The following is a 20,956-nucleotide window of genomic DNA, read 5'->3' on the forward strand; positions in this document are numbered from 1 at the left end:
ATATAAATACATACCTGTGTTTGCCAACCACTCGCCTGCCTCAACATTTTACATTGGCTGATATCCTGTCTACATATTTTTAAACATTCTTTAATTTTATCCACTGTTTGGACACATGCCACCAAGGCAACAAACTGATGCTGCAGCAGTCTGCACCACATGAAACAAAGCAACATTAGTTTGGCAGTTAAGAAAAACTGACACAACCTTAATTATAAACACAATCATTTCAGGGGCAAGGGAGTGGCTTCATGCAAAAAAAAATAGCTACAGGCTATTTTTTAAGGCCCACATAAAAATGCTATCCAAGTTCATTTTTCACTTTTGTTAACCTAAAAAAATCTAATAAGAGTTGCCACTTTAAGTTATGCACAGACAGAGGGAAAATAAACAGATATACAAATTAAAAATATTATTTCCTTGGCACAAATTCAAAAAGGCTTTAAAAACCGAAATTTGGCAGACAAGGATTTTCTATTTATAGTCAAAGCAGAGGCAACCACTAAAGCTCAGGCTAAGATTCAACTTCCAGTATAAATTGTCCTCTTACAGTTTCTCACAGCAAACTCTTTCAAGAAAATTCCTCTGGGAGAAAAGTTTTTCCAGAGCCTAGTGTCATCTGCCTCTAACCCAACCCTTTTTTACAAAGAAAAATTTCCACAGTTGTGGTTTCATCCATTTACGGACAAAACCACACGTCTGCTTTTGATAAAGCACTTTTGTGCACAAACCAGCAAACCAGTTCTATTCACACTTAATTTAACTCCCAATAAGTGAAAATGGGTCAATCATTTTGAAGTTACATGCAATGCCCTTTTTACTTTGTTTTGTTCCAGGGATACCCTCCAGTGGAGACTCTTGAATCCAGTCTGCAGTGATGGAAAAAACAAGATTTACGTGGGCAGCTAAGGGCTCAGGTTCAGTGTTTAATTCTGCAGCAGTGGGGTGTGACAAAGAACACAAAAGAACAAGGACTTCTGGACTCCAACTCACAAATCCTTCAGGAGCCCAAGTTCAAAGCCCAAGAGGGACTTCTAAGCAGAGACTATTCAGGAACAGCCACGGTGTCCTTCTGCCCACACACAATCGGCATCCAGCTCTAGAAAGCAGGCAGCATGAGCAGAACTATCTCCATAAAGAAGGGCAAACAAATTACAGCTGCAGAGAGATGTTTTGTTGAAGAAAGAACATGAGGTTTAGCCTGAGCCATCAGCCTTTAAGCTACCTGTTGTGAGAGGTCTTTTTAAAGTACTTCAAGTATTTTATCAGTGGATTAGAAAAATAATAAACTGAATGTGCCACACTGTTAGCAGAAATATATGAAAAAGAACCTTCATTGCAAGATAAACTGGTGCTAGCAAATAAACTCCCCTGAGTTTTCCCAAATTAACAATATAATTAAAACCATAAGTAATAACTTACATGATATCTATATAATCTTAACTGTGGTATCAACTACAAACATTCTGATAATAGATCAGCTGATTTGACACCTCAGACAATTCCAGACTCTGGAAAAGTAAGAGATTTACTTTTGTGTCTTAGTGAAGAACCAGAATATTGCAGAACATCCCACTGTTTTAATTTAGTCCTCCTCAGTGCCTCCTGCCACTCCAAACCTGTGCATTCAAGGCAGAGAAGCTCAGAATTCACACTGGTGTTCAAACCATCACTATTTCTATACCACAAATCCAACAGTCTGTTGCATCATCCTTCTCTCCTTATTTCTTTCCAAGCCATACCATGTTTACACATGAACTATTTATGGAAGTATGTAAACACATACCCTAAAAGTGATACTTAATATAGAACATATATCTGAAATAGTTATTAAACGCTTCCTATGTGACATAATGAAAAGTTTTCCAGCAGCCATCAGTAAGTAAATAAATAGAAATCTCCTGATATGAAACATTGTACATATATAAAATTTTACATGTATTTGCAGTAATATAAAAGGTAATTTTAAGCCTGCATGAATGAGTATCTCATTACTAAAGGTAAGGACAAAATCAGAGGTGATCCAGTTGCTGTGGTTTTACAAGTTACAACTTATCACCTGAGCTGTGCTAAATTATTCTGTCTGTTCCCAGCCAAATGCAACTGTTAAAGAGAAATATTCTCCCTTTACACAACTTCCAACATTAATACTCATCACCTCTTTTTGGACTAAGAGCATAGACACACAAATTTAGTTCCAATTAATAGGTGACTAGTAATTTATGGAACTCTCTGATGTTTCTCTAAGTATTAAGAACAATCTAAAGATTGTACTAAATAAAGCACCCTTTAGAATTAGTTCCTGTTACTTGCTCACACCAACACAGAGATTTAAAACTGTCACAAATTCATAAGCATAAATTTTAAAGCCCTCATTCTACAAATGCTTACACAGAGTTAACTTGCATTAACACTTGTGACCCACTATCAGCCACTGGATAATCCCACCAGCACCTCCCTGGCCATCCCAGAATTCTGTCAGTCTAAACCACCTGAAAATTTTTGTTCTTTTTTCCCCTCTGATTCAAATGCTCACACCATGCTAATGAAACAAAATGTGGTAGCATTCCTTAAAATTCTGCTTCATTAGAATGGTTCCTTTACTGTGGTCTGTCAAAAGCACTCTATGATCTCCTGGAAAAGAAAAATAGAGCTGTTTAATTTCTCACCAGCCATTCAGATGAAGAAAGTCAAACACAGGAAAACTATTTACAAGATCTAAGCCTGAGTTAGTGCAAACAAGTCACTGTTTCAAAAGTAAGAGTCACCAAATAATTTTGAAATTATGTCTGTAAGTATGATGTATTAAAATATATTAGGAATCTAATTAATGTATTAAATTGCTAACTGTATAGAAGCTGCACTTATAAAAAGGAACATTGCCTGTGAAATTGGATTCCTCAGAAATAAAACTTTTTTTTTTATTAAACCAGACCATCCAACTTACAAAGGTATGCAGTATCAGCCCACATGGATCAAGTTGTATTTTACTCACCATACTAGAAAGGTTTCTGAAATCATCTGTAAGCCACTTGAACTGACTGAACTGGAGACATGAGATATTTCTCAATTTAGCTTATGGCAGCCAGGAATGGAGCAGCTCAGTTGCTGAGCTGAGATCAGAGCAGACACCACCACCAGGTCCTTTACATGAAATAAATTTCCTGGTGTTCTAAAAGCTTCTCTCCACATCACACTTCAAGCAAGAGCCCTTACATGACTCTGACATTCTGAGCATCCCCAGCCCCTCCATGCTGGAACATCTCAGGTGGCCAAGCTCTCCCTGACTCACTGGATACCCTCCACAGAATTTCAGCATGGCTGTACTTGGATCACAGCCTAACACTTGGATCACAAACTACACACCTTTCCCTTCAGTCCTGGCCTTGATAGGGCTTTGGTGTTTTGAGTAACAACCTCACAGCCACCTCACAGCTGCCCATGTCCCTGTTACCTTCCCTTCTCATCCTGACTCTTGTATGGCTCCTCTCTTTGCCTTCTCTCTCAGTCATGCATCTGTCCAGATTGAGACAGACACAAGGTTGATGCCAGCCACATATTACAGTTTAAAAATTTTAAAATTTAAATTTAAATTAAAAAATTTAAGAAAAATAAAAAGAAAAAGAAAAGCTGCAGGCAGTACATTCAGAACATTTATCTCTACGCACAGATCATTAATTTTTCCAGAAAATGATCACCTCAGTCATTGAAAGAGCTGTAACAGGGTCCCCAGGATATAAGCAAAGGACCCCATTTATGAAAGTCCTGCAGCATCTACAACTGGTAAGTGAAGCTCCTTTCTAACAAGTCTTGTCTTCCTTCCCAAAACACTATGAGGTTGTGAGAAGTAAACAATCACCCCAAAACTAAGCGATTTAAACCCATTCTGGCTTTTCATTCCAATTTCTTCTAAATGAAGCTTTACTGCTTCTGAAGTTCATCACAAGTAAGTTTTTTAGCAGATAGTACTTTATGGAACTGAGAAGAAGTATTTTTTATGCAGAAAGCAGATCAATTTAAAGTGAGCAAGTCAAAGCAGCAAAATACAAATGTTAAAATAAGCTGATTTTTTTTTAATTCTATGGAAGAAGTGCCTAAGGTCTTTAAACAGGCATAAGGACTGCACAGTATTAGATAATGCACAATGGACAAATATCACAAAAATTACTCTTACTGAGGGTAACACAAAATGTAGAACACAGAGAAGGCATGCAAGAGGTGAATAGAAAGATGAAGGGGTAAAGTATTTAAAGGTTAAAAATGCAGAGGCAAAGACAGGTGCATTGAACACAGCCACAAATGTGAGAACTCAACTAAATAAAAGGACTGGGTTTATTAAAAGTTAATTTCTGCTACCTCCGCGGATGATTACATAGAAAATAACAATTTGACTAATTAGCTAATATTTGTACAGTACTTTGAATATATGAAGTGATATGTAAGTTAATATAATTTCAATTAGACTGGAAATGAGATAGAATTATCAGTGCATTTATTAATATTTAATAAGTTCACTTTCAACAACAGCAACAAGCTTTACATTTTAATTGTGTGCTTCAAAACTTAAAGCCAGAAGGCCCTCCAAAGTGACTTCAAAGTTTTGTCTACCAGTATTACCAAAAACCCACTCACATTAAAAATAAACAAGCCCTGCTTTTTAACCAAACTGATGCCCAGATTAAGAACTCTTGGCTGGAGGATGAGTGACAGCACACACGGGAGACACTTTGTCACTTTTTCCTTCCAAAACAGACTCCCCTTATGACCAGGTCATGAATTTTTATGACCTGGAGATACCTCACATTTTTGTGAACCTCCTCCAGAGCTACTCCTCCATCTCAGAGCAGAGAAAGAGGACACAGCATCCAGGCAGGAGGGCTTGGTGCTCTCCAGCTGATGGACAATGGGGTGAACTAATCCAGTCCCACCAGCTGCACTGCCAGGACCAGAAACAGGGCCCTGCTCAGGGAAGAGGTGCCACCCCTTGCTGAGGGTCTTCCCCAAACATTCCCAGGAATTCCCAATCAGGATTTCTTAAAGAGCATCATTCCTGCATCCTCATCCACACACTCCTGTCCCTCCCAGGCAAACACACACCATGTGGGCCCTTCCCTTGAAGATTTCTGCCATGGGCACCAAAGCAAACCCAGCTTCCAAAGGTCTGTGCTTCCCCAGGAAGGCAGCTGGGAGCTGAATCAAACCACACAGCAGAACCTGCAGGCTGGAAGTGTCAGCATTATCTGGACTCATGTTGGGTTTCACTTCTGGAGCTGTCAGGGCAAAGCCATCAGCAATGAGCACAGCATCCAACACCTTCATAAAACACAGCAGCTACTCTTTACCAACCTGAGTAACTATAATTAAAAGGAAATAAAACTGCACATCAAACTGAGAAGCAAAGGAATTTTTAAGAATGTGAAATAAGTTCTTATTCATTTAGACGAATTCTATTTGATGGCATTTTGAAAGGAATTCTTGAAAGAAGAGGAAAAAAACTAGAGTGCAGAAAGAGTTATTCAAAGGTATTTTTTTATTTGCCTTCGTTAAATACTATATAACGTGCTCTTATTTGAAAAACATCAATCAAATTTATAGATTCATGATAAATAGTTGTAATTATAGCTGCCTGAAAATAATTCAGCTGTCACGTTTACCCTGTCAAAGTAAATAAGGCTGTCATTTTAGTTGATGTGTGTGACTTGAGTAAACATTTCAAAGCATGAATTTTGAAGTAAGATTTTCTCGCTTGAAACAATTGCTCAAATTAATTTCCCTTCCAACTCTAATTTATTATGCTTATTTTCTTAGTAAGTACAAACTCTTGAGCTATTTAACCAAAGCATCTTGGAGTAGATTGTGGTGCATAACTCATTAATCATACAAAATGCACAACTGAAACACATGACCTTTTGGCCAGAGAAAAAAAGGTGGCATTGGTACTGCTCCATCCTTATGGTTGTAGTACCTGGAAGCATTTAAAACACTTTAAATTTAATCTCTATACCACCCATGCATAGCTGGAAAATAGCATCATTCCTGTTCCATCAGTGAAGATCTGGGAGAAAAACATTTTCCACAATTAATAAGTGAATATTTTTAACAAGTATTATGCTCAGTTGGATGTGCTTAAGCTGATCCCAGCAAGGTGAAGAGTGACACTAAGGAAGCTTTGTAAAGGCAGACCTTGGGGGAACAAATATCAGAATATATTGGTGACAGAAGAATTTCCAGCTGTGGACAACAGAAATCATGGCATTTCTGTTAGGCAATTTTTAACTTAACCTATGGGGAAAGAGTTGTATGATGTTACAACATTTCAAAAGTAAAATGACAGAAACTGGGTATCCGCTTGCATCGTTAAACTATGGAAAATATTACTTGATCTTCAAAAAATACACACACAAAAGGTACTTGAAAAATTCCCACTTTCAGAGGATCCCTCACTGAACTTATCATTAGATTCACTGTGCTGCCTTCTATTTGTTAGCAGTGCAACACTACCAAAAATGAACACTTCAGCAAAATATTTTGAAAAGTTCTGTTCAATAACAGCTTAAAGACAAGACTTCTCATCACTTGGCCTCTGGATTAATGAAAAAAAAAAATCTCACAGTAGACTGTCAGCTTTGAGAATCAATAAATTATTTTTCTGAGGACATGACAATACTGTTAATATTACTGACACAGCATTATTTTGCCTTCAAGTCTTCACCTGTTAAATAGGCACAGTGCTCCTCACCATCTTTGCTGAGCATTTGAGGCTTTACATAAGAGGCAAGGTGTTAGTACTTTAAAATGACCAGCTAAAACATACACTCGTTTGATTCATGGAACTTACAAAAATAACCTGGTTTTCTCCAATATACATTTATTTTAGACTATATCACTGTTCAATACTGTAAACCAAAGATAAAAGCAACAAGACTGCACTGACCTTTTCCTCAGTGTGGACTCACAAACCTTCACCACCCTGATGACCTCTTTAACAGTCCGTCGGAAATCATGCATTCTTGCTGCCACTAGCAGAGCTGGAGAACAAGCAGGGAAAATTAATATCGAAAAGAGGGAAATTTCCTGAAGAAAAGCAGGAAACAGTCAGATAACTATACCCTGTCTTTGTCCCTGCCTTCAGCTAAGGAGCTGTAAATGCCTATGCTCAGCTGTGTCCCTGAATACTGGTGATGGACCTGACTTCACAAAAGTTGCTTTCTACCCACTAAGTTGAGTGCAAGTTGCACCCTGGAAAATTCTGTGCTTTAACATTTGGGAAACCATGGTTATCTACAGCATAAAATATTTCAATGATCACTTATTTTCAGCTACCATCTTTTTAGCAAGACTCACTGAATTCTGTCCCAAATGAAAAGATCTCCAGAGAAACACTGAATGTGCCTAAGCTTGGTCTCCTCATTGCTACTAGTAGTGACTAGATAGTCACTACTATCCCTGTCTTGCTGGTGCCCAAGTGCTCTCCTGCAAGACCCTCTAAATGCCAGATAACCAGTTGCATTTACATGGGGTCTTGATTCAGAGCACCAGCTCTGTTTTGAAGCACCACCCCCACTCATCTTACGGTAGCTCACTGCACAGAGCAGTTTTAAACATTAAAAAGTGTTGTTTTATAGAGGAAACTAAACCAGAGCTCCACTTGTGGTACATGTTTAAAGCGCTCCTAACAGGAACATCAGGGCTGAACTAACAATTGGTCATTTGAGCCATGTGTGGCATAGACTTAATTTTAAGCCAGGGAACCAAACTAAAGCCAGTCCCCAGTCCAACATGTGAGCTGCAGATTGCATGGATGGATAGAGGGGGCTCAGTACCACCTGCTTCCATCTATTGATCCATGTCTGTAGAATTAAATTACTTGCTCGTGTGGACACAGGCCATGTAGCACATCAAAGAGCAGACTGCTCTCCCATTGCCTATATTCAAATTTTTAGCAATGTGCAACAATCAAGTACTATTAACAAAAAGGGGCTAGAAATATCAAAAAATTGCACAGTCCTAGGTTCTCAAAGGTTTGAGCAAACTTCTCATTCATGCATAAACATGTAAGAACTTTCAAGTAAAATAAAGTGCATACATGAACTCTGTGACTACCTACACTCCTCATTACTCTGACACCACTGGCTACTGTCTTTTAACCTGGCCCTCCCAAACCCATAGGTTTTATGCAAGCATCATGACAGCGATGGATCTTGGAAAAAGATGAAGAAAGAGAGAAAAATAGTTTCACAAAACAGGTCAAAGAGGGCACTTCTTGCATAAGACTCTGTGTAAAGACACAAATCAAAGTGCTTGTACTAATGGTGTCATTTTAGCTGACAAAAAAACCTTTGAGCAGCTAGAGCCTGCAGAGTGGGGGCAAGAAAAGCACCAGAATGGAGCTTAAAAAAAAAATTCAAACCGCAAGCTACAAAGGGTCTGAGCTACTGTAGGAGCAAGGGCAAAAATGAAGTTATAGTTTCAGAAACTATTTCCATGAAGACCTATATAATCTGTAGATGCCTGACAGAACAAAACCCTTAGAAGTGGTGGATATTGGTGGATATCACCAGTGAGAAGGGGGAAGGGACACGGCCGGGCTGGGACCTACCGGCCCCGCAGAGCCCCGAGGGCCGGCGCCCCGTGTGCATCCAGTCCCTCTTCATCCTCTGCAGCAGCCTCAGAGCCGTCATGGACACCTCGTGGTTCTTATCCCCGAACTCCAGCATGTGTGCAAAACGGGGAATGTACAAACACGGATCTGCAACACAAAGTAACACAGTTATGCCAAACCCTAACGCGGATTTAGGAAACGCAGCGCAGCAAGGCTGCTGGGCTGGTCTGGCTTCACCTCAGCAAACACAGACGCTGCTGCTTGGCAGATCCTCTACCACTATACTTCAGAAGCACTTTTTTAGATAACCTAAAACAAAATAATTTCTTGCTCTCTAGACAGGAGATCTTTAAAGCACTGTACAAACATTCCTACAGATGTTTCAGCATCCAAGGCTGACATGCTGACTGTGACATGTGAGCAGTGTCACTGGTATCAGGGAAACCATGTCCAAAGTGAAACATTTACAAAAGCTTTTGCAGAATGAGGACAGAATTTAGGCCCAAAACTTCTAACATCTCTCCCAAAACTTTCAACATCTCTCAAAAAGTAACAAGGTAACTTGCATGTTTCATCTCAAACCAACTAAGCTTGAAAAAAAATCATTTGCTTTAAATCCTCCCTAACAAAAATCTAGTTACTTTCCAAGATAATTATTCTCAGACTCACATTCCAAGAATACAAAACACTTTATTACAGACACTAAGACAGACTTCCATCAGCATAAAGTGCTGGAACCCAATTAACATCATTAGCACTATGACAATTTACATCGGCCACAGATCTGCCTCCAGATGTATAAACTTATTTCAAGCGTTGGTGTTAACAGCTTCAAACTAACCAAAATATGTCAGTACAGATTGTGCTCTGCCTAAACCAATTTATAATTTATCAAACAATCTTGTAAAAGCTACACTTAACACATGTTTACTCTTAGTTGAGATATCAATTTCTCATTTCCTGCCAGCCTTTTATCACTTGACCGAAAATCCATGATGTACGGTAAATTGTTAACTATTAGTCTCAACTCAATTTCCTCTGCTGATCCCCTACTTGGGCACTTAAACCGATAAAGATGAAAATTCAGCTCAAAATACTGTAGAAATCTTAGGGATTTACAACTTATCAAAGCAGTTTCATTTAGCACCAAGTCCTAACAATGATGCCCTGTTGCTATCCATAATTACCAAGATCACACCGTAGGTGATAATGCCTGTCAGCCCTGCAGAAGCATTTCAATGAAAGCACTTATAAAGCAAGAACTTCCAACCTCAAATTCCCTCAAAACTGAAGAAATTCCAGTCTGCAAACATGACCCAAACATGACTTGAAAAATCAAAGGTTTAGGAGAACTTTATCAAGCCCCATGATTCTAAGGACAGGTGTTCTGCACTTCCAAGTATGACTTTATGAAGCTCTAGAGAAATGACATATTCCAAATTCAACAACAAAAACCACAACCTTTCAGAAGCCACAGCCTGGGGTTCAACATACATTCAAACTTTGCTCTTGGTACTACAGGAACATGTAGCAATGCCTGGTTTGCTCTTCCATCTCTTCTTATCCAGAGAGTGCCCAGCTTCAGCTCCTGCAGCTGCCAGAATGGAGCAGACAGTACCCTGGCCACATACTACTTTAAATATAGATCACTTATTTCCATCCCCACACCAGGTTGAGAATTACAAGGGTAAGGAATTCCAACATCAGTTCAAAGGGTGATAACTGACTATCTCCTCTGGGTCTGGCCCTTATCCTTGCCAAAGCCAGTGGCAAGAGCTGTACCCATGGCATCTTAGTATCTATCACCAGCTTCAAAAGGTGTTTCTTTATTTCTCCATTCATTCTTTCAACCCAGCCCGAGCTCTGGGGGTGCGAGGGGATATGGAGGTTCCATTGTATTCCTAAAGCAGTCATCACCCCTTGAAGGATCTTTCCTGTAAAATGAGTTCCCCTATCTGAGTCTATTGCTTCCACAGTCCCATATCTTGGAATTATTTGTTCCAAAAATACTTCAATAACTAATCCTGAACTTGCTGAAACAGTTGGAAATGCTTCTGGCCACCCTGTTAGCTGACATACTACTACCAGAAGATACTTAAACCTTGCCACTTGGGGTATTTTGGTAAAATCCACCTGGCATCTTTGGAAGGGACGTACAGCCCAAGACCTCCCTCCCCTGACAATTTTCTTTGTAATCCTGTTATTAGTTTTAGCATAAATCAAGTAACCTTCCATAGCTCACTTTGAAGAGGTACAACAATTACACTTACCATTGGTAGGGGCACTCTCTAGAAATTGAACTGAATTAATAACAGTAATACACAGTGCAAACAAATAGGCTCGCCGTCAGGAAAACCCCCTTTTCAGCTATCACTCCTCAATTAATCATTATTTGAATGGAGTCAAACTTCACAGGACCAAACTTTGGCCAGTTTAAGAATATTACCAACTGGACCAGAATTACTTCCATTCTATTCACCACATACCTCACCAGATTGCGAGGAGCAACTCTCAGCTCTGTCTCTGGAGCTGAGTTTCAGAGCTGAATTTCGGGAGCATTTACACATTTGCATTGTAGCTATTCAGACATTTGTGCTGGCATTCATGCCCACAGGTCATTTGACAAAACGTTGCACATCGTTAATTTGAATTCTGAAGCTACCAAACAGTCAGAAAATGAATACGTGGGTGGGTTTTAAATAGCAAGCCTTAAAGAAACCAAAAAAAGTAGGACAGTGAATATATAAGTCAGAGGCCAAGCCCAGGTTAGCATATACAGGTCCTGCATGGAGGTAAATATTTGAAAATAAATAAATAAGAACTGTTAGAAGCTGCAAACCCCAAACACATTGCTTCGTTCCAGGGGCACCAAACCAGCATGGATGCACCTGCCTGCAGGAGGGTCCCCTTTGAGTTTGGGCGACCTCTGGGGATGCAACTCCATACATGCGAGCAAGTTACAATCAGGCAAAACCCTGTTGGTTTTCCTCAAAGGGGATGTTGGGGGCCATGGAGCAGATCACAAGAAAAACATTATTTCATGTTTTAAGCAAGGGGCATGTGTTCTGCTCAAGACTTTCTCTTCCTTCCTGATCCCAATTCTGACTTGGAACTTGGACTTTTGGAAGAACTTTGATGCCACACAGTCACTACGAGGGATGTAAGAACAATGTCGAGTTGTGCAACGAAGAGTGCTCCCCACCGAAAGCGGCGAGCGCCGATCCCGCGGCAGGTGTCCCCCAGGGAACGGGCACAGAGAGGGGGACAGCCCTCTCCGAACGATCCCGGAGGATGGGCGGGACGGCCCGGACGGGGACAGCGGGCACAGGGAGGGCACAGGGCTGCGGGGAGAGGGGAGGAACCCCAGCAGCATCCCCAGCCGGGAGCAGCCCCGCCGCGGCCGCGCCCCCCGAGCCCGGTGGGCGGCCCCGCGGGACAGCGCGGCTCCCCCGCCCAGCGCAGCGCGGAGCGGCGGCGCCCCCGCCCGGGCCGCCCGGGAACGGCGCTGCGCGCTCGGGGCCGCCCCCTCCGCCCCGCCGCGGTGCCCCCGCGCTGCCCCGCGTCCCTCCGCGCCTGTCCCGCTGCGGCCGGAGCGGGGACACCGGGCGGTGCGGGGACACCGATCACAGGGCACCGCGGGACTCGCTCCCGGCGGGCGCCCGACACTGCGCACGTAGGCGCGGGGGACGATGACGGGCGGGCGGGGGGCGGCCCTTTCCCCGCCGCGCCCCTGCGCTCGCCATTGGCGCGGGCGGCCGTGACGCGCGGTGCAGTCGCTGCCTCTTAGTGCGGGAGGCGGAGGCAGGGCCCGGCAGAGCCGCGCCGAGCTCGGCCGCGTAGCGCTGCATCCCACCGCCAAGGGAGCGCCCAGGGCAGCGCCGCATCCCTCCCGCCCGCCGCGGAGGAGCCGGGGCGCCCCGCGGGCAGCAGCGTCCCTGGCGCGGGCGGGAGGAGCGCGGAGGAGCAGCAGCAGCGACGGCGGCGGCGGCCGCCGCGGGGACCGGAGCAAAGTTGGTGCGAGCGGCGGCGGGGCCGCCCGGGAGCGGGACTGCAGGGAGCCGCCGCCTCGGCTCGGCCCGGCCGCCGCGGATGTGCCCCCGGCGGGCCGGGAAGGACGGAGCGGAGTACTGGCAGCGGGGATCGGGCGGCTGGCTGCGCTTCACCCTCGCCGGGCTGCTGCACTCGGAGGATTTGTGGATTGACTCTCGCTCCTGACCCACCGCCTCTGCCGGATTCCTGGGGTTTTGTTGCTGGATTTTGGATTTTTTTTTGGTTTTTCCTTTTTTTATTTTTCTTTTTTTTTTTTTTTTTTTTTTTTATTTTTCTCTCCCCGTTCCTTGGGGAAGGAACTGCCTGCCGGCCCCGCTCGGGCTCCCCGCTGCAGTCGTGGCAGTGCCGTGGAGGCTGGGACCCCCCCACAAGCCAAGGTGAGCGCTGGCACTGATCCGACACAGCATCACCCCTTTCCCCCCGGAAAGGTGCGTCGGGCCGGTAACCAAAGAACGGGCACACACTCCAAAAAAAACCAAAGGCCACCCTGCATCTAGAAGCGTACAAAATATCCTGATAGTGGGACTCGCATTTGGGATCTGTTAGTTCTCTTGCTCATGCCACTGCCCCCTGGTTGCCTCAATGGCAGGATCATGAAGTGTTTGACTTTTTTTCTTCTGCTTCCAGAGACCTTAAAGAAGTCCAAAAAGAGTGTGAGGTCAAACGGCAAGGTGCCAGGATGCTATGAGATAGTGCCCCTGTCCCTGAAGAAGAAGATGGCTGCAGAACTTTACCCTGCCAGCACCAACACTAACATTGCAAACAGCAACGCCGCCGCCGCCACCGCTGCCAACAGCAAGAAGAACGCCCTGCAGCTCCAGCAGAGCGCCCAGCCGCCCCCGCCGCCCCAGCTCCAAAACCTCAACAACAACAACTTGGAGAGCGCCAACTGGCAATCCTTCCATCCCACGCTGCGGGAGAGGTAAGGGCCAGGCCCGCCGGACCCTCCCCGGGCGGGCGGGAGAGAGAGCGAGAGGCGCCCGCCCGCCCTGTGCACCTGCGGCCCGGCCCGGCCAGAGCGCAGGGCTGGGCTGGAGCCGCGGGGCCGCCGGCGGGAGGCTGGGGCGCCGGGCGAGCGCAGCCCGCGGCTAACGCGGCTTCTCCCCCTCCCCTGCTTGCAGGAACGCGCTGATGTTCAATAACGAACTCATGGCTGACGTTCACTTCATCGTGGGCCCGCCAGGGGCATCCAAGAAAGTTCCTGCCCATAAGGTTTGTGCAGATAATTTTTGGCTTTTTAATGCTGCTGCGCAGGTCGCCTTTTCCCCCTGCCTTACAACTAGGTTCCACTTTTTTTGTTTCTTAATTATAGCTCTTGTCTAATCCCAGAAGTAATTCGCATAATACACTGCAATCAAAGGGAGCAGTCTAAGGCAGTGTTCTGCTTCCACTGCAGCTTGTAACTTTCGCTAAATGTAGCTTTTAGGAAAGCCAGCACGCTCAGCTGTTCCTGATCCATGTTACTGAGGCTTCTCTCTCTTTATTTTCCAGTATGTTTTGGCAGTTGGTAGCTCTGTCTTCTATGCTATGTTTTATGGCGATCTCGCAGAGGTCAAATCTGAAATCCATATACCAGATGTGGAACCTGCAGCCTTTCTAATCCTATTAAAGTAAGTGGCCACTACAAGTCTGCTAATTACATGGACAGAATCAAAGTAGCTTATAAAATATACATCTCCTAATTGACATTGTGCAATATGCACTTATTGCTGTTTACTTAATGTGCTGACAAATATTGAATGTCAGATTCACTGCCAGCAAAGACGAATATAGATTATTTTCATGGCCTACTTTTTTTTTTTCCCTGAGAAACTAATTTTTTTTTTTTTTTTTCCACCCCTCCGTCTAGATACATGTATAGCGATGAAATAGACCTGGAAGCTGACACAGTTCTGGCTACACTCTATGCTGCCAAGAAGTACATCGTGCCGGCCCTAGCGAAGGCTTGCGTCAATTTTTTGGAGACCAGCTTAGAGGCGAAGAACGCTTGTGTCCTGCTGTCTCAGAGCAGGCTCTTCGAGGAGCCAGAGCTGACACAGCGCTGCTGGGAAGTGATTGATGCTCAGGCAGAAATGGCACTGAAGTCAGAGGGCTTCTGTGAGATAGATCAACAAACACTAGAGATCATTGTAACCCGGGAAGCACTCAACACCAAGGAAGTGGTAGTTTTCGAGGCTGTTCTCAACTGGGCAGAGGCCGAATGCAAAAGGCAAGGGCTGCCAGTGACGCCTCGCAACAAGAGGAATGTATTAGGGAAAGCTTTGTACTTGGTGCGGATTCCAACCATGACTTTGGAAGAGTTTGCCAACGGAGCTGCCCAGTCCGACATCCTCACCCTTGAGGAGACTCACAACATATTCCTATGGTACACAGCAGCAAATAAACCCAAACTAGAGTTCCCCCTGACGAAAAGGAAAGGACTCGTGCCTCAGCGCTGCCACCGGTTTCAGTCGTCTGCGTATCGCAGCAATCAGTGGCGGTACCGAGGCCGCTGTGACAGTATTCAGTTTGCCGTAGACAAACGGATATTTATAGCGGGACTGGGATTGTATGGGTCAAGCTGTGGCAAAGCTGAGTACAGCGTCAAAATCGAACTGAAGCGCTTAGGCGTTGTCCTTGCTCAGAACCTGACAAAGTTTACCTCCGACGGCTCCAGCAACACCTTCTCGGTGTGGTTTGAACACCCCGTGCAGGTCGAGCAAGACACGTTTTACAATGTAAGTGCTATTCTGGATGGGAACGAACTCAGTTACTTTGGACAAGAGGGAATGACTGAAGTGCAGTGCGGGAAAGTGACGTTCCAGTTCCAGTGCTCCTCGGACAGCACCAATGGGACCGGAGTACAAGGAGGACAGATACCTGAGCTCATTTTCTATGCATGATGCATTTCACCTTGATTGTATTCCAGTGCTGCAATGATGCACATCAAGGGATTTTTTGGTTTTACTACGAACTCTGCAGCAGTATGGAATGTTATGCTACTTACCTATCTGCTACATCAGGCTATACAAATAAGTGAAGGAATGCTCTTGAATTTAATCTTATTTTATTTATTCATAAGCTATTTGACTTAATTATTAAGACTGCAACATGCAGAAAAATGTTAAATTTTGCACGTACTGTGCATTTATTTTGTATATAGATAACTAACTTGCAGACTGCAGCTGACTCAAACAGAATGTTCTAAACTAGAGCAGTTTACGAATCTGTGAAATATAAAACATTTTTACTTGCCCTAAATCCTGTGTACTTGATCTTTGCTGACCTTATGGCTCGTGTGTGTTAATTCATGTACAGCTAACAGGGGTGATGACACTGTAGTCTGGTCCCTGTGTGCATCCACACCCAGCAAATAGGAAGGTTCCCTCTCTTGGTAACTGCAACTATCCATCAGCAGCCTTTATTTTCCCTTCATGATAAAAGGAGCTGACATTTGAGGAAGCTCAGGGTTTTTTTGTGTGTTGCCCAAGCTGAAGATAGACAAACCATCAGTATAATCAAAGCTGATCAAAATCCTCCTGTGGTTATAGTTGAAAATTCCTAATGCCCCTTCACATGCAGCATCTCTGTTATCCTCCAGCCTGCCCACCAAACAGCAACACTGCCACTTGCACCTGTCAAACTATACCCCCCCTTGAATAGCCAGAGTCAAGACACACAGATGAAGTTAATTAATTCAGTGACAGGCCTGCATCAGATTTAGCCCAGGGCTATGTTACTGGCAGACACTATCTGAATTTACATCCCATCTTTATACAGCACAGCAGGCATTAGAAAAATACTTGCAACATGGTGTTTATGTTCACTTAAGATTACGAATTAGAAATAAGCCACCTTAAAAAAAAAAAAAAAAAGCTGTTGGATCTTTCCTCCTGCTCTTTTTTGGAAAACACAGTCTCAGGCATTATCAGCAATCATTCTAGGCTAGTACTTTGCTCAGAAAGTGGTAAGTTTTTTCTCAAAGGTCTCATGATGATAGCTGAGCCAATTAGAAATATTTACTGTATTTTGTAAGTCTTAGGATGGGCTTGGAAGAGAACAGCAGTCTAAACCAGTATTTTTTCCATGTATAACAAGTACCTCTACATCTAACAAGTTTGCCTTTTCCCAAGCTGCATTAATTTTCACCTTGAAACTAAGCTGCGATGCAAATCCTGCCTGTTTTCTCTCTCTAAAAAAGGGACCAAAAAAAGTAATGAAAAGTAAGAAGGGAAGTGGATTACTGAGAAGAAGACCTCTGCAGCAGATCTGAGCTGTGTGGTGCTCTGTGTGTGAGCTGCTGCTCCCCTTGCTGCAGAGGCAGCAGCCCTGTGCCAGCCCAGAACAGCTCCAGGGCTGTGCCTGTGTTGTCCTTCTGCAACACAACCATCTGATTCTCTTGGTACTGATGAAAGAGAGTGGGAGTGAGAGTGGGTAAAGATGCAGGCAGATAATTCCTACACAGAGGTGGGTAACAGTCACAAGACCTCACTATAAATGCACTCTTTTAACTGGAATTGGCACAAATTCCCTTGGCTTCAACACACAACCTAGAGAATGGCTTCTATACCCTTTTGACAGGTTAAACCCCACCTTCCTATCACAGTTACAATTTCAGTGTTGGCTTGTTAGAAGTTATTCACATGTTTGGAAAAAGCTGCTCATTTTCCACCAAGCCACTGGTATTTCAAGCACTGAACAGCTCAGCTACAGGTGATGGACAGATAGTAAAATTGGCAAATACTTATCAAATGTTGCATCTGTGGAATTGAAGCGTGACAGGCCTGCAGGAGCTTGCTGACACACACTAATTTGTTACACGTCAGTCCATTGTCTTAGTATAGCCCAAATTACTCTTGGAAAAAGCAACAAAACTATTTGCAAAAGAAAACAGCATCTAATTCCAAAAAAGCTCTTCCAAAGAGGAGAACAGACTCTTATAGTCAGCAATGCTCCTCAGCCTGGATTGATTCCAGCTTCACTGTAAAGTTTCTACTTGAGTATTAACATACAACACTGTGTATATATACATACATACATATTTCTTTTCAAGTAACCATAGAAATGAAAGACTCAAATAGTCAAAAGTCAAATCATTGAAAAAAATACCTATGGCTGGAGCATTTATGCAGAGTTCTCTGGCCAACACAAGGAAGGTTTTTCCCAGCACATAGACATTCACCTATTAAAAGACAAAAAAAGCATTATGTAGATCATAAACCACAAATGTTTTTAATAGAACATTTATATGGAAAGGAGAAAACATCAACTTTCAAAATCTTAACCTGCTTAAAAAAAATTCAAGTTATACAAGCAATATTCATATGTACAGGATAATACTCAGAGCCTGTCAAAATCTGCACAAATTAGCATTGTAAATCAAAGCACAAGTTTATATTTAAAAAATTATCAAAAGTTGTTCATCATGCTCCTCAGTGGGCTCAGTGCTGCTCTGTAGTACACTTTTTCAGTTGTACATTACATCATAAAGCATTAAGTAGACTTAAATGTAATATCAGTATATATAAAGTGTCATTTATCTTGCACTATTACAAAACCTGAGCAAATACAAGTCAGTACAAATTTCGGTTCTGCATGATCATCTCTAGTGGCATAATTAAGTATTGCACAAGCACACACCAAACTTTTCACCAAATCAAGGAGTGGTGCTGCATGCCCCAAGGGTTATTTGTCATATCTTGCTGTTTGGACATTGCCTCAGATCGCATTAAAAACATTAAGAACAAAACAAAAAACAACACAAAAAAATAATCAGAAAAGTTCTAAACCACAGCAAACCTGCTCAGGCACCAGGGACAGAGCTCTGCTCCCATCCCCTCCTTCACTGCTGCACGCAGGAGGATGTAAATTGAGGGCAGGAGTTACTCTTCATACTCTGATTTGGAATTTATAGCACAGACAGCCATATTTGTATTTTACAAGTCTGAGGAAGTTTTCGTTCTCTATCTTAAGATGTGTTTTTGTGGTCAGCAAGAAAGGCAGGATGCACTCCAGTTCCCAATCAGCCTCAAACATTCCCACGGAGCTCCATGAACACCTTGCTTCCCCCAAGGCATATGTAAAGGTCAAGGTTAGTATAAAAACTCCATCCTCCTACACTCTAAGCAAGTAGGTTTTGGTTTGTTTTGATCAATGGAATATACTCTGTTGCTTTTATGGAACAAAACTGCCCCTCTCTTTCCTGTGCCTGGATAGTGAAGTGTTTACTTAGCAGCCAATTACACAACTGAGTGATGATTATGGCACAAGCCTATGGAATTAGAAAACTATTGCTCTTTCCATTTCATCAAAGAGCTTTTCCAACATTAGGTTAAAAGCAGGCTTTCCTCCCATGTGTACAGATGGTTCTACCAACCTAACTAAAATATATCTATCTCAACAACAACCAAACCCCCAAACAACTGATATTTTCACCTAGCCCTTCAAAATGTTTACGTGAAAATGTTCTTAATGTGTGTTTTTCTCAAATATATTTTAAAAATCAGAAATTAGAACTTCAAAGATATCCTCAGAATGATCACATATCCTGAAAGTGACTGTGCAATCAATTATACATGAGATTATGGTAATTCATTCCATATTTAGTGAGAAATGAGTGTATGAGAAATGCTGTGTCTGACCAATGGCTGGACTGGCCTACAAGCAAAAATATAGCTTTAAGTTTCACTGCCCTTGTTCTTCCTGAAATAGCAGACAACATTCAAGCACTATTCTAGGGGAAGGAAAAGAGCAAAATATACCCTCTGAATCAGAAGTCTATTTTCTAGGAAATAAGTTACCAAATTTTATGCAGAAAAAAAATACACACCTACAGAATCTGACAATTGATATGGAGCCTGAGTGTGTGTGACTTTCCACGAGCCACTAAAACAGAACAGATATCACTAAAGCAAAATGTCTGCAGCATTTCAGCTGGCTTTAGATTCACTGCAAGCTCAAAAAGGGTTGTTTTGACCTTTTGTCTAAAAAATATTAACATAAAGAATGAGTGTTTGGCTGTAATTTCAGCCTTCTAAGCTGGCAGACCAAGTTACTATAAATCCTGAACCTCATCACTTAGATCCTGTTCTGCAAGGACAATTTCACTGCACAAATCAATAAAGTTACTTCAGTGGAGCCAAGTACGTATGATGTTTCCATTAGAGGCCTCACAAACTCTACTAGTTCTCTCATATTAGTCTAGAGGAAAAAAAAAACAACATAAAACTCTAATCCAAACAAGTATTTTTTCCTTCTAGCCTTTTTCCTTGTCACTTGATGTTTGTCACCATCAAACCACGTCACTCTCTAAGAAACTCCTCCCAAGCAAACTTTCCATAAACCCAATAATAAAGAGCAAATAAATATGAAGAGACATAAAGAAGCATGTATTTTTTCTTCTAGTGAAGTTCTAACAATCAAAGAGATTTCCAAATTAAATCTAAAGCAAAGACAAATGAATAATAAATGTGCTCAATTACTATTTATCCTTCTTTCTTTGGACTAACTAAAAGTCTCCTGATCTATGGTTTATTTGAGAAGTAATGCACTTAAAGCTAACCTGCTTTTCCACTTCACCCACATCATCAGTGTTTCATGACTGACTTCAAGGTGCAGGCAACGTATTTGCACAAAATAATAAATTAAAATAGAAACGGTAAATGAGGGATTTTATTTCTTTTGCTTACAAGCCCATTTCTTTGTAGTTTCTGGTTACTACCTATTTAGAAAGAAAGCAAAATATACAGTACAGTCCATGTTCTGTATTGTATTCCTCATGAAGCTGACATATTTTTAATGCCAGGGTCACAAAAAGAATCAGGAATATTTAATTGCTTCCAGTTTTTCTGGCAAATCAATAGGAAAAATGACTTCAGGCCCCCTCAAACAATATGCTTCTCAACTTTGAAAGTTAACAGATACTCACAGGCTCTGAGGCACTTCTCATAAATGAAAAATTAAAGATGGCATAAAGTTCACTCAGAAATCTGTAATGCCACTGAACTCCTGAAACATGATATTTAAGATCTCCTGGGTTTAGTGGAAGGTGGCCCTTTCACTAAAATTTTATTCCTCTATCACTGATTTCAGCTATTACTCACATGCACACACAGATCCCGTGACAGAGGAGATACGATATAAAATAGGCATTTAGAGAGATCTTTCTTTACTCTCATCATTTGGTTTTTCTGCACTCCATTAAGCTTAGAAAATTAGGAGAATTAATTTAGAGGCCTACTTTAATTTCTAGTTCTTTCTTCATTAAGAACTTCTTATAAAAATTCATATACTCCAATCCATCAAAAGCTTAACGTTCCAAATTTA

At 42.4% G+C, this 20,956-nt stretch overlaps 2 protein-coding genes across 3 annotated transcripts in view; one reads left to right on the top strand and one right to left on the bottom strand.

Annotated features, from left to right (window-relative positions):
- BRF1 (BRF1 RNA polymerase III transcription initiation factor subunit) overlaps positions 1–20,956 on the bottom strand; it is a 173,018-nt gene that overhangs the window by 77,458 nt on the left and 74,604 nt on the right. Inside the window, exons 5-7 of the mRNA XM_058806564.1 lie at positions 17,741–17,813; positions 8,600–8,749; positions 6,935–7,028 (exon numbers count right to left, since the gene is read on the bottom strand). Of these exons, the coding sequence (XP_058662547.1) occupies positions 6,935–7,028; positions 8,600–8,749; positions 17,741–17,813 (317 nt within the window). The remainder of the gene's footprint in view (positions 1–6,934; positions 7,029–8,599; positions 8,750–17,740; positions 17,814–20,956) is intronic.
- Positions 12,475–15,892, top strand: BTBD6 (BTB domain containing 6). 2 transcript variants are annotated; one of them, XM_058806566.1, is made up of 5 exons: positions 12,475–13,029; positions 13,280–13,574; positions 13,774–13,864; positions 14,144–14,262; positions 14,502–15,892. In XM_058806566.1, exons 2-5 carry the CDS (start codon positions 13,369–13,371, stop codon positions 15,532–15,534), a joined length of 1,449 nt encoding a protein of 482 aa, XP_058662549.1. In that variant the 5' UTR covers positions 12,475–13,029; positions 13,280–13,368; the 3' UTR covers positions 15,535–15,892. The 2 variants fall into 2 exon arrangements, with proteins under 2 accessions (XP_058662549.1, XP_058662548.1); XM_058806565.1 differs by having other exon boundaries at positions 12,475–13,574.

This window comes from Ammospiza caudacuta, chromosome 6, assembly GCF_027887145.1.
Source record: "Ammospiza caudacuta isolate bAmmCau1 chromosome 6, bAmmCau1.pri, whole genome shotgun sequence".
NCBI lineage: Eukaryota > Metazoa > Chordata > Aves > Passeriformes > Passerellidae > Ammospiza > Ammospiza caudacuta.

What these genes read in the sequence shown, in the direction of transcription:
- BTBD6 (XM_058806565.1), top strand. Translation starts at nt 13,210, where the DNA reads ATGCCACTGCCCCCTGGTTGCCTCAATGGCAGGATCATGAAGTGTTTG. An exon ending in CATCCCACGCTGCGGGAGAG is followed by an intron (nt 13,575 to 13,773) that starts GTAAGGGCCAGG and finishes CCCTGCTTGCAG; the next exon opens with GAACGCGCTGATGTTCAATA. An exon ending in AGAAAGTTCCTGCCCATAAG is followed by an intron (nt 13,865 to 14,143) that starts GTTTGTGCAGAT and finishes TTTATTTTCCAG; the next exon opens with TATGTTTTGGCAGTTGGTAG.